The sequence below is a fragment of the Gobius niger genome (genome assembly GCF_951799975.1).
Source record: "Gobius niger genome assembly, chromosome: 6".
Classification (NCBI taxonomy): Eukaryota; Metazoa; Chordata; class Actinopteri; order Gobiiformes; family Gobiidae; genus Gobius; species Gobius niger.
In genome coordinates this window covers 11,645,797-11,658,823 of record NC_136857.1, presented here as the reverse complement: position 1 = coordinate 11,658,823, position 13,027 = coordinate 11,645,797, and the positions used below count along the sequence as shown (strand labels likewise).

Sequence of the window (13,027 nt, the reverse complement as noted above, 5' to 3'; positions counted from 1 at the left end):
TGGCGTGTTGGGACATGCCTTGACTTGTACTGCCAGATTGAAGCAGAAAGACGCAGAGTTAAAGAGGGAGGAGAGAGGAACTGGAGAGGCCTGTGGTCAAGAGTTGGACAACAGTGTGCAGCAGCCAACAGGACGCGAGGAACATCTCCAGAGGTTATCAGCACCAGAGGGCACGGACGAATGAGCCCCATCTATGCCTGGTGAGTAGGAACAAAAAAACATCCTATATAGAAATATATCATTTACTCTGAAGACTTTCATTTATTGCTATTTCAAAGAGAGGAGCATATTCAAAGTGGAGCCTTTTGAAGTGCGTAGAAATCGCATTATACTTAACAAGAACCACTTGAGTCAGAAAGAAGCAGAGTTTGAGATACAGGCAAATGAGAAAGAAAAATGCTTTGTAAACTTCACTGAGAAAGCATCTTGATGTTAATGTGGCGCCATGGTAACAACTCCAAACAGTAATTGATCAGAGACAGACACAAAGCCAGGCACTGTGTCAAAGCAAAAGTATTAAAAAAGTAATAAAGAGCGCAGGTTATTTCCCTACACATTTCTACTCAATGTATTGAACATGCAAGGTACACAGTGAGGTCATTCCTACGATCAATTTCAACCTGGAATCAATTCATTGCTGTAAGAAACCGTTTGTGTTTTCAACAAATTCATTATAATTGCAATTTTTTACGTGTAGGGAAAAAAATATCTGTGTCTGAAAAGGCACCTACAAAAACGCACCTAGTTTAGTTATAGTTTTGGCCCAAAATGCTGGTGATCGTGTCCTATGCTTTGTGTATTTTACCTTTCCGGCGCCAGGCAGGTAGATAGTAACTGGGCAACTCTGTTTTATGGTCACCAGGGGTAATCCACTTTGAACGGCACCAACAAGCCACTCATGTGTCACTCTGCGAAAAACAAACAAACACACGAATACAAAGCAAAACAATTACAGAGGTCACACAACACGCGACGTCTGAAATAATCACCTAAGCTCACTCCGCATGCCATCACAGTCCTTGTCATGTGTGGCATTGTTTAACAGCGCGCCTCGACAGTAAATAGTAATGGCATTGTTAGGCGTAAGATGATTATGTTTGGAGCAGGAAAGCATGACTGTCTGGGTGTTGTAGCTGACACAGGAGCAGCCGCGACATGCAGAGGAAGAGGAGAGACCGGCGGAGTGGAGCGCAGTGGGCTGGATGGTGACGCTGACAGGATCCAGATCAAACTGTGTAGGTGGTGATGGGGCCGGGGAGTACTTTGAGTTTGTCCTGAGGAGAAGTCGGTCTATGGCAGAAGAGTACAGTGTCATAGATAGCCACACTACAGGAGTGAGTCTGGTGTAGAGAGAGTCAAAATAAACTCGCTACACACATTTACGTTTGAAATCTAACGGCATCATTCATTTGAGATTTATTTTGTAACCGGTTGCCCACTTAGCGATCGCTTGCCTCGCAATTTGTACCGAGAACTGAATCAGGGTTTGTAGCAACAACAAAAAAGCTTTACAAATTTGCAAAATCAATAAACACCAAAAGACACACACCTCCCATGACCAAACTAGATAGTACAGGAATCTCTGAGATAATAACACCTTTGATAACAGCTAACATCAATTTAATGGATTCAGGAAAATAGGTCTAGAATATAAATTGTTCTCTAAATATATATAGGTGAATCAGCAGCTTCTATAATATGTATTTAAATATCTCCAACTTCATAAACGCAGCACACACACTAGATGTAAACGTAGCACGTACACGGGACATTTTAGGCTTAGTATTGTACAGTATGACAAATGTAAAATAAAAATAATCAATGCAATAAAGTAGAGTGTGTGTGTTGAAACTAATACTGCAAAATCTGATCTGAAGGGTAAGAGTGCCGTGTGTTGCTGGTTTTGCTGATGCCGAGTTGCAGTCATTGGACCAGTTCATTCAATGAGCTGCTCTCAGTGCTGTTTGTCAATCCTGTGCTGGGGATTACATCAACTCAAGGCGGGAAAGGAATTTCTGTCATCATATGCTCAGCGCAGACAGCACGACACAACGAGACACACACATCCACTCGCTCAAAAATTAAAGCGCGGCTGGCGTCACAGCAGGATAATATACATTAGGAGCAGTGCGCAACAAATGGGAGTAATACGGAGGTGCCTCAAAGAATATTAAAAGTGAGAATAAATTGGGAGAAAATATTTAATCCTTGAAATGTGTTTTAAATTCTACAACAAATAAAGACAATATATTAAATGTTAACAGATAACGCAAGGGATTTGTGTGATTTCTTTTTTCTTTTTAGACATCTTAATTTCTAGGGGTTCATTTAAATTGAAAAACTCTGGCATGAACTTGTGCTTTTTGGTCATTTTTATTCTCGGACCACAAAGGCACTTATAGAACCTGAATGTTTCATTAATTACACTGGAGCACGGCGTCAATCCAAGGTCAGCCTGTGTTCATAAATGTGCCTCTACTCTCACCTCCCACTGTACATTCACTAATGTACAGCTCTCCTTCACAGCCCACCCCTCATTTGTTACCTTCTGCACATTTCCCCGCAGTAGGTAACAAATCCGTGTTTGTCTTGTCAGCAAAGCACAGCCCACAGGGACAGGACAGTATGGAATGGTCAGTCGGCCCGAAATAGCTTCACAGTAAGCAATACACTCGTAGACACCAAAGCTCCGGCGCAGTGGACACAAGGAAGGACACACGAATAGAAGAGAGGCATCAAACTGAGCCTCTTGTTACTAAATCATGAGTCATTGTCTATTATTAGTTTTGGGGGTGTTTGGACAAGTTATGCTCTTAAAGGGAAGCCACGCTGACGGCTAGTGTTAAGAAGCTGTTTTGCCTCAAGCGTCTACACTGTGGGCACTGAAGCCAGAAGCATCAATGTATTATCACCCATGCAATATTGCTGAGGACAGAGATTCCACTTTCAAACCAAGCTGATGCTGTAATGATTTTTTGATACTTCGAACCCAATTTTATTTCCACTTTCTTCTTGTATTCTTTCCCAGGGCCTGGCGCGGGACCCACCAACCATGAGAATTTCATAGTCAACCACAACAAAAACCCAGTTGGCAAAAAGTGTGAACGCCTGACTTACTGGAGAAAGCGTGGAACCAAAAAAACAGTTTTTGATGTTTCGCAGCGGCAGAGGAAGTGGAGACGGAGGAGGTCCGGTTGGATGCGGCTGCTGTGGGTGTTTCTCTGGCAGTGTCTTAGCTGGTTGTTGTGAGGAGTGAGAACGAAGCAATCAGCAAGTATACTGCCGCAGAAATTCTTCGCAATAAGAGGCCCCGAGCGCTCATCTGGACACAAAGGGAAATTAGGAGTGAAAACATGATGTGGGTCACACGCAGAGAGCTTAACTTCAAGCATGGCTTTTTTCATTTTAACATCAACAATATGCACTTGGATCACAGCGTCAAGCTTCTCCAGCATGGTTTATGATCTTCTGCTGCCATCTTGTGACCGTCCTCCCATCATGCTCCTGAAAGGCTGCATTTTTGACAGATGAACGACAGCAAAAAAACCACACACATACATCATTGATTCCCGCTTGAATTTGCTTTGGTTAAGTTGCAAAAGCATGAGCATTTTAATCGAATATTTGCAGCATCCTAGACGTCAAAAAGTGTTTGAGAAAGTACTGCAAAATGATAGATATCTGTGCCAGAAGATCACAACAGAACTCGCAGCTTGCTCAATTAAAATGGGATAAAGTATAGTTTTGGTAATAATATTTTTGCTATGTTCTTATCGAAAAACGCTCAATAAAAATGTCAATGACCCTAAATCGATTGGCAATTTATTTCCACACATCCACATTTTGATTATGTCCTCTGAAATTGTGACCACGCCGCACTGTTAATGATGCCAAGTGAATGCTGCAGAGGTTACGAGGTCTAATGTGAGCAGAGAAGGCAGGACACCAGGTGCAGACTAATTCCAGTTTCACAGACTACAGACAAACATATACAGATCTTGCAATTGGACATCCTAATACCAGCTGCTGTCCTGAAGCTGCACGAAGACTTTTTCTTTTTGAGAGTACGGGGAGGGAATTAGTTTCGGCGATGGGAATGCAGATGTGCTCACTGCGGGCCAAGAGGTAGAGACATCATGCTTCTAATCTACTGCATTGCCACAAAGAGGATTCGCAGCATTGCAGGAGCAGTAAAAAAAAAAAAGGGGCTTCACTACAAGGTCGACCGGCAGCATAAATTTTACTCTTTAACTCTCTGGTGACCGCGGCTATAAGCCAACAAAGAAGTGCTGCTTTGCATAATTCAAGCCGTGATTTATTACCTGCCACTGTAATAATATTTACCTTATTAATATGTGAGGCCCTCAGATCCCTGAAGAAAGAAATTAAGACGGTGGTGTATTTTCTTTGAGGCATCGGATCCAAAGTGACCTTTCATGGGATCATTTCTAAATATGTGTATGCTGACTTTGCTTTTTTTCATTCAGAGAAGATGTTTGGTAACGCAATAAGTCAAAAGTGCAATCATTTTTTATAAATAATATAAACCCATTGTGACATTTGCCTGAGCTAAACCTATGATAATTTTAGCAACAAAGACGGAAAAGCATTTAAACATAGACTGGTGATCCATAAGTTAAGTCGCTTAGTCATAAGTGGAGTAAAAATAGGTTCCTTGTCTCGAGCAACTTTTTTTAAATACGGTATAATTTGGTCTAAAATAAAAACAAATGATTACCAGTTGTCACATTATAAAGCAACAATATATAATAACAGTGGCTTTAAACACTGATTTACCCGCACTACTTCCCTGTTCCCCCTCTGTTGTGTAACACTTTGGTTATGTTACTAATCTTTTAAGCTGCTAGTGCTGAACCCACCGCCTGCTTCTGCAATACTTCTTTTCTCTCAAGGTTGGGGTTTAATAAAGGTCACTATGGCAGGTAGCTACGGCGGGGTCTGACTCACTGACCTGCAAGACGGAGCCCAGGTCTGGCAGCGAGGAGAACAACGGGAACAAAAGGAGCGCTCACCTAGAGGCAAACAAATCAAATTACTGAGCTATGAAACGATCATCAGGCATTGGGTTTCAACACAGGAAATCACATGGAACGCATGGACAACACAGTCAAAAATCAATCCCACGTCTCTTTAGCTGCAAAGAAGCCACACTTTAAAGACTGCTTGGCTGAGACACATGGATGCAATTTCTGAAAACGGCAATAGTCATGTACCAGCGCTGGCTCTGGAACAAACTGAATGAGTTTCAGAAAGGTGCTTGTTATTAAAATACATTGTGGTGCAAGTAAAACAGAGGCAAATATATTAAAATTAAGCTTCAATGCACCCTTTTGCAACCCTGTATATCTGGGCCCAGTGTTAATTTTGACAACATATTTTAATTTAGTTTTAGTCTTAGTCTTTTGACGAAAATGTAATTCAATTTTAGTCTAGTTTTAGTCGACTAAAATTGCAAGTAAATTTAGTCGACTAAATTTAAGACGAATTTAGTCGACTTTGCATTAATAATATTCATTATAATCATATTTAATCTTGTTCCTCTGCTTCATGGAGCTGTTCCACATGAACAAAGCTCAGAGCAGATCCTTTGGCAGTGAATTTACATGATCTGAGGCTCTTTCAGACGCTCAATAGAAGTTTGGATGATTTTAGTCTCTCCCTTTCATTTTTACATAGTCTTAGTTTAGTCGACTAAAATATCTGGACATTTCAGTCACAGTTTTAGTCCAATTTTAGTCGTCAAAAATATCACTTTGACTAAAATTAAGACTAAATATTTTATGCGACGATATTAACACTGTCTGGGCCTGGTGTGTAGTTATTGTAATATTATAGTCACATCTGACCGACCAAAGTGAGCTATTAGGCAAAAAAGTAAAAAAGAAGGAACATTTTACTGGATTTAAATGTGTGTGTTCAATCAGATTCCTCATCGCCCCAACGTTCCCATTAACAAAACCTATACAATAAAATGGGCACAGAATCATAAAAATAATACTGTTGCGTTTTGAGAAAATACATGCATGTATTTATGACTTCATTGGACGGTATAGGCTGCAAGTCTTGCCGAATTTATCTGTAATCATCTGCAGGGGCGGACTGGCCATATGTCCATTCTGGAGGAGCACAGAAGGGCCACTGGCTCTAGGGCCACGGGTTTGGCCTCTCAATTTTCTCCTTAATCTCTCATTTTTCGCCTTAACCGAGCTTTGCTCAAATCTAAAAGCTCAAAAGAAAAGCGCCAAAACAGAAAAAAACGAAAACGAGGATGAACACGGGACAAAAATGTGCCGTAAAAGCAACAAAAAATGTGACAAAAATGTGACAAAAACGTGACAAAACCCAACAAAAACATGACAAAAAAACAACAAAAAAGAGACAAAAACACAGCAACAAAGCAATGAAAAAAGCCACAAAAACGTGATAAAACACAATGACAAAGCCACAAAAGTATTGAAAAAAACAACAAAATCATGACAAAAAGTTGCAATCACTCTTGTAGGTCTTAGCTTTCAAATGAGGCGTCACACTGTTGCTCTCCAGTTCAGGAGCTTTTAGATTTGGGTAATGTCAATATGTATTTGTGCTGTGCGCATTTATGCTAATTCGGGCCACACTGGTCAGAGTCCAGGGCCGTTTTTAAGTCCCAGTCCGCCCCTGATCATCTGTAACGTTGCAATGTGTTATTATAGGTAGGTTAAATGGTAGCCTATTTGAAAGTATTGTGTAAACACATGATTCGCTTTCAATATCTAAGCACCTCTAACAACGTACATCCAAGCGTTACGTCCAGGTTGAGCAATATCACAGATGAACAGATTTCTTACATGGCTTTGTGGCATGTCCTGCACCAGTGGAGATCCTATGGGCCATAAATAGAGCGCCGTACATCAGCTGACTGTGACGTGGTCTGGTTCCGGTTGGGCAACTTGGAGCAGAGGGGAGGGGGCGTAGAGGAGGAGGGGGGGAGAGAGCAGGAGAGAAAAGTTTAGTTGTGTTCCTTTTTACAGCGAGTTCAACAAGACGCAAGCAGTTCCTTAAGCTATGACGCTATGCTCACTTATTTTTGAAGTGTATGACGAGGAAGTAAAGACTTTGTCAAACATGAGGACAGAGTGTGCGGAAAAGCTGGCTGCACTTGTTTTGATCCACTAGTTTTGCAGGAGTTGCACAGAGTCCGCGGGGGGGAGATCATCATCATCATGGCAAACCAGACCGAGGTTTACTTTTCCGAGCAGGTGATCGTGTTGTTTTCCTGCGCGCTGTCTTTCCTGGGCTCGTCTCTCATCATCATCACTTACATTGTTTGGTCGGACTTGAGGACGACCCCGAGGAAGCTGCTGGTGTGGCTCTCGGTGGCCGACTGGTTGTCCGCCGTGTCGTACGCTTACGGGATCGGGAAGATCTTTCACACTGACTCGGTGGACTGCGTGGTTCAAGGAGCGATATCCACCTTCGCCAACACCAGCTCGTTTTTCTGGACTGTGGCCATAGCTGTTTACCTTTACGTGTTCATCGTGAGGTCGAACAAAAGGGCAGCAGACAGTTTGGTGTTGTTCTTCCATGTTATTAGGTAAGTATGCTGTTTTTTTTATTACTTATGCTAAAAAGCTATGCTAAGCGCAAATTGATCGTTTTCAGAAATCGCGGGAGTTTCAGTCAGTCATTGACCTCTACCATCGGATGGAAGATTGATTTTCCTAAACCTTAATATATTTTTTTTTAATTATTGCTCTTATTATTTCTTAGCTGGGGATAACGCACTGTTACTTGTCTAATGTTTCACTGTTATTATGTAGTGATTTTGTATAAGTAAATTGACCAAATTGCCATTTAGCATCATTAGCGTTATCATTGTTTCCATGGGAACGGTCGATACTTTGAATTCAACTTTATTAGACCTTGAGGGGACAATCCGCTTGATCTCCCTTTGGAAAGTCATAATCATAAAATTGATATCTTGTGATGGCACCTTCAAGTGTGACTTAATCTGAATAGGATGAAAGAAATAAGTGACATCTGAAATAACCTACATTCATTTATCTTATCCAACATGTAAATTGGAAAGACCTCCCCCAGATTTCATGACAATATGACATGATTCCATAGCTTGCAATATAGGATTTAATCTTGCACTGCACATCGTTCCTATTTTGAAAAATGACCTAATCCTTCGCCCTGTCAAAAACACTTCTGTTCATTTGGATTATGTAAATCTGTTACATGATTTGGCACTGCACTGGTCTATTTCTGGATGCAAAACATTCACACCCCTTGGCCTCCCCTTGGTACTGCTTCTGCTTTGTCTGTAATTTTGTTCCACTGCTCTATTGACTTGTGGATCACAACTGAGCCATTCATTAAATCTTCAGTGCATCACATAAAGAAGGGAGGCTTTGAATTTGCTGTAATTTCTCTCTGAAATAGCTTCATGTTCATCTGGACTGGATTCGATAAAATTACGCTTTATGGATCAATAGTAAAACTACACATTACTGCATGAAAACAATCTGTAAATTACGTCTTATTTGTTCTGGAACATGCCAGTGCTAATTAGGCCTCTCACAATAGCAAACTGTGAAGTTGATATAAAAATGTTATATACTTTTATCTCCAAGCAAAAATGACAGTGAACCTATGTTCCAAAAGTGCATTGCCTAAAATACCACATAAGCTGCAATAAAATTGAAATATAGTGTAATTCAGTTTGCTTTGGTTAAAAATCATAGTTTTTCAACAGAAAAATAAGGGGGAAAGGTACAGAAAGTAAATATTGAGCCCAAAAATGTATTTATATCGTGACACTTCTAGCGCTAATCCCCTCTTAGGTCTACCATGTGGCTATAATTGTCTCAGATTTTCTTGCTTGTAAACCTTGACCCTGTTGCTCTCCCATAGCTGGGGCGTTCCGTTGGCCATCACTGTTGCGGCTTTGTGTATGAATAAAATTGGCTACGATGCATCTGAGGTGTCCGTGGGATGGTGCTGGGTCAAGATCCAGGCTCCAGACCACATCATGTGGATGCTGCTGACTGGAAAGATCTGGGAGTTCCTGGCCTACGTCACTCTACCTGTCCTGTACATCCTGATAAAGCGGCATATTCACATAGCGGTGAGAGTTACCAGTTTATACATTTTCACAATAACACTATAAAATCCATTAAATACACAAGGCTAATTGATTCTATTAGGCACAAAGCACAAATGCTTATGTTTTGGAAAAGAACAGTCTCTCACAACTGCATATTTTTAAAGATCACATTTTGCCGTTTTCTAAGGTCTGTGGGGAAGTAGATGGGAGAAGTCATGCAAGACAGTAATAAAGTACTTGTGTAATAGCCTTTAGGGTTTCTGAAACTCATAAACGCAGTGTTGAAAGAGTGATGAAATGTGATTTCATATTCTTCCTTTTTGTTCTTCTTCAGTAAAAGTACATTACTTTTTATTTATATTTTGGGAATCATGTTTTGAAAAACATGTAAATGTTCCCGAGCACAGTTAGGCTAGTTTCCATTAATAGTCTCTTTGCATGATGTTAAAAGGCAGTTTGCACTGATATGCGCAGCTGCAATTCTGTCTGCCTACCCCAAGAGCAGCTGTGGCTGTGGCTCACCATCGCTGTGTTTGAAGTGAATAAAAATACTGTATCTATGAAAGGTGCTACACAAATAAATTCCCTTCACCTAACACCTTTTTGTCTTCGTGCAGCACGCAGCCTTGTCCGAGTACCGTCCCATTTTGGCCAGCAATTCGACTGCTCACTCCTTCTCATCGATGGCTGACATGAAGCTAACCTTGATCCCAGTCATCTTTATCTTCTTGCGGATCTGGAGCACCGTGCGCTTCATTCTGCTGATGGCCAACTCTACTGCCAGACAAAACCCTGTGCTGGTCACTTTGCATGTAAGTTATTAACTTCATCAGATACAGATGAATATATAGATTTAGGATTTATTTTAATATTGTTTTTTTAATATATGCTTAGTTGTCCATCTAAAGGAAAATATAGTTTTAGGGAATGCGTAAAGCTACAAAAAGTGACAAAGCAACAGTGGCTCACTCATAAATTTGCTGTTTAAATCCAGCCTAGACTAATGCACACGGACCATTGTCGTGTCCTTGGGTAGGACACTTCACCCGCTGTGCTTCCTGTGGCTGGTGCATCTATGAGAGTGTGTTTGTAAGTGCAAACGCAGGACAACGTACGCAAATTACCTGAGGGCTACAATTTGACGCAGTGTCTTTGCTTGCATGTGTCTCTCTGTGTTCTTTAGCATCCCAACCAAATAATAAAATATAATAATATATAGCTAATAACTTGGTTTTATGGTCGTTTGACTTGCTTATAGCAGGGATGCGGAAAGGATGCACGGTAAATAATCTTGGCGCCACCATTTGAGGCTTTCCACAGACTGATAATTTAATACCTATTGCCCATTGAAGTAAATGTCACTTCGTGCCGCCAACTGCAATAATTTACAATACAATATTCTTTGGTTATTTACTCTGGACCCTTTAGCTCTAAACAAGGCAATCTTTTTTATGGCGTAATCATTTTAACATGTCACTGCCAACCGGTTTTTATTTTTTGCGTTTGATCCAACAGGGAATTGGCAACACATTTCAGGGAGCGGCCAACTGCATCATGTTTGTGCTGTTCACTCGGCCCATACGAGCGCGCCTCTGCAACGCTTTGTGCTGCTGCTGCTCCAAATGCAGATCCAATCAGGGCGCTGGGGAGGGAGACGACACTGGACAGGCCCAGACAGAAAGATGACACCGGATATAAATATACAGAGGTTGAACTGTGGTGATCGAAGGATGGCATAGTCGCCTCATTATACCAAGTGCCTCCTGGGACTAGAGGTGCTGAAGATGTCTTCCCCGTTTACAGCAAGCTTTAATATACAGTATGTTTTTTTGGGGGCTGGGTGGAGTAAAGTTACATAAAATTGCACAATACCACTATGAAGATGCACTCCAATGTTGTCTGTGTATGCCTGCTTGTTTGGAGCAGCGGCATTTGTTTGTGATATTTATGTCATCACCATATTTTTACACTATTTTTGTTCCTTATGGTTGGATTTTGTTACAGAATGTTTCAATATTCACATGTATATTGTCTAAAATAAAAGGTGAATTGCATTGTTTTGTAAATCCTATTATTACTTGAGGATAAGCTCTCTGATTCAGTCTTATCCACTCATAACTAGCTTAACAGTAATTTAGGGAAGTAATCACTCATAATTTTGTTATGTGCTGTAAAAAATAATGATGAACGTTAATTACTTAAGTGAAGCTTCTAATTTTAGCCACGATAATACTAATAACACATTTACTTTGTATGTATTGCTGGAATCCGATACATTGTTGTTAAAAGCTCAAATCAACAAAGTAAAAACACTGTAACCAGGTTTTATAGTTTCATAACTTCTTGTTGCACCACTCACTCAGTCATTACATGTTGTGATCATCATTTGACTCAAAAGTGGCTTTGTCATCATCACTGTGGGCTGAATGCATGAACTATCACATGTTGTCCTTCCTCTTAGAAACCATATTTTACTTCTCTTTTAGACCCTTTCTGCTGTAGCGCTCTGTTGGTAGACTGTTTCATGGACCCAGCTGCAGCTTGTCACTACAAATCCCCTGAGGCCTCATCAGGTGAACAACCTGTGATCAGGAGCTTGTGCTAGAGCTTAGATATTCACTTGTATGTCAAGGAACTACTGGTAAATCTTTTGCCCTGTTGAAAAAACTGTAGAGTCAGTGGGATTTTCCCTTGTTATTCTTATTGTCACATAATTAAAATATCATGAAAAAGTTTATTTACTTCTGTTATTCAACTTGAAATGTGAAACTAATATATGATATAGATTTATTACATGCCATAAAGGCTACATATCTCACTTTGTAGTAATGTCTATATTCTATATTAGTTATTATTATTATTGTCTATATTATTTTCACAGTTTAAGTTGAATAACAGAAGTGAATGCACGTTTTCATTATATTCTAATTATATGACGAGCACCTGTACATTTTAAGAGATACGGTAATATTAGATGATATAAATACTTACATTATCAGATGATTTTAAAGGTGTTGTTTGATGTTTTCTTCGTGGTTAAAAAAGGGCAAAACAACAACAACTGAGCTTGAGTTGTCTAAAGCAACAAATGTGGACAAAAGCACTTGTTTCATTTGAAAGCTAAGAACATTCAGTCACTTGGCACTAACTATAGTAGCTAGTATCAGATCTGAACATGTTTACTTTACATCTGGGGACTTCATTTTTTTTTTTCCCCAGCTGGATGTTTGATTAAGTTTGTTGCATGTAACTTCCCTGAGAACGTCTACAGTTTATGCTGAAAGCATAAATAAACACTGACTGACTTTTCATTCCTATATTTTTAGCTCTCACCAAATTGGCCTCAGAGTCAAGGTTATAACTCTATGCTAATATTTAAAAGTTGCAGGATGTTGAGGAGATAGAGTCAGTCTGGGAAAGGGCAGGCATTTTATGCATAACATAAAACAACAGTGGCCGGCCTATTCACAGCACAGACTGATCCTTTGTGCTGGTTTGGCTGACATTGACAGTTGGTTTGGACTCTGCAGGCTCTGTGCCCACTTAATTCATTAGTCCAAGCATCCTGGGCTATTATAATGCACTAAATACTACAACCACTCATTGGCCCGTTCAGTCCATGAAAACAAGACAAAATAAATAGTCCTGTTGACTATAGCGTCGCCGGATGATGTGTTTGCTCTTGCAATGTTTATCCAAAAATACACATCGAGCTTAACAGGTACTTTTCTTTTTAACTCTACTTACTTGATTTGACGTAAGCTAGGTAGCCTCACCAATAGTTCTTGTGTTTTCATTTCAGCTTTGGGCATGAAGAGATTGTACTCTTAGCAGTTCCTTACAGTGACACTGGAAGAAAAATGCTGAAAGAAAGGTTATGAGAACAGAAATGTTTGCTTTTGTGAAGTACAGTTT

At 40.2% G+C, this 13,027-nt stretch overlaps 1 protein-coding gene across 1 annotated transcript; it reads left to right on the top strand.

The window, feature by feature from the left end:
* Positions 1 to 7,223: 7,223 nt before the first annotated feature.
* On the top strand, positions 7,224 to 11,087 carry gpr157 (G protein-coupled receptor 157; the record flags this gene model as incomplete). Its single annotated transcript, XM_079558547.1, has 4 exons — positions 7,224 to 7,594; positions 8,920 to 9,133; positions 9,730 to 9,924; positions 10,628 to 11,087. 4 exons carry the CDS (start codon positions 7,224 to 7,226, stop codon positions 10,796 to 10,798), a joined length of 951 nt encoding a protein of 316 aa, XP_079414673.1. The 3' UTR covers positions 10,799 to 11,087.
* Between the last annotated feature and the right edge of the window lie 1,940 nt (positions 11,088 to 13,027).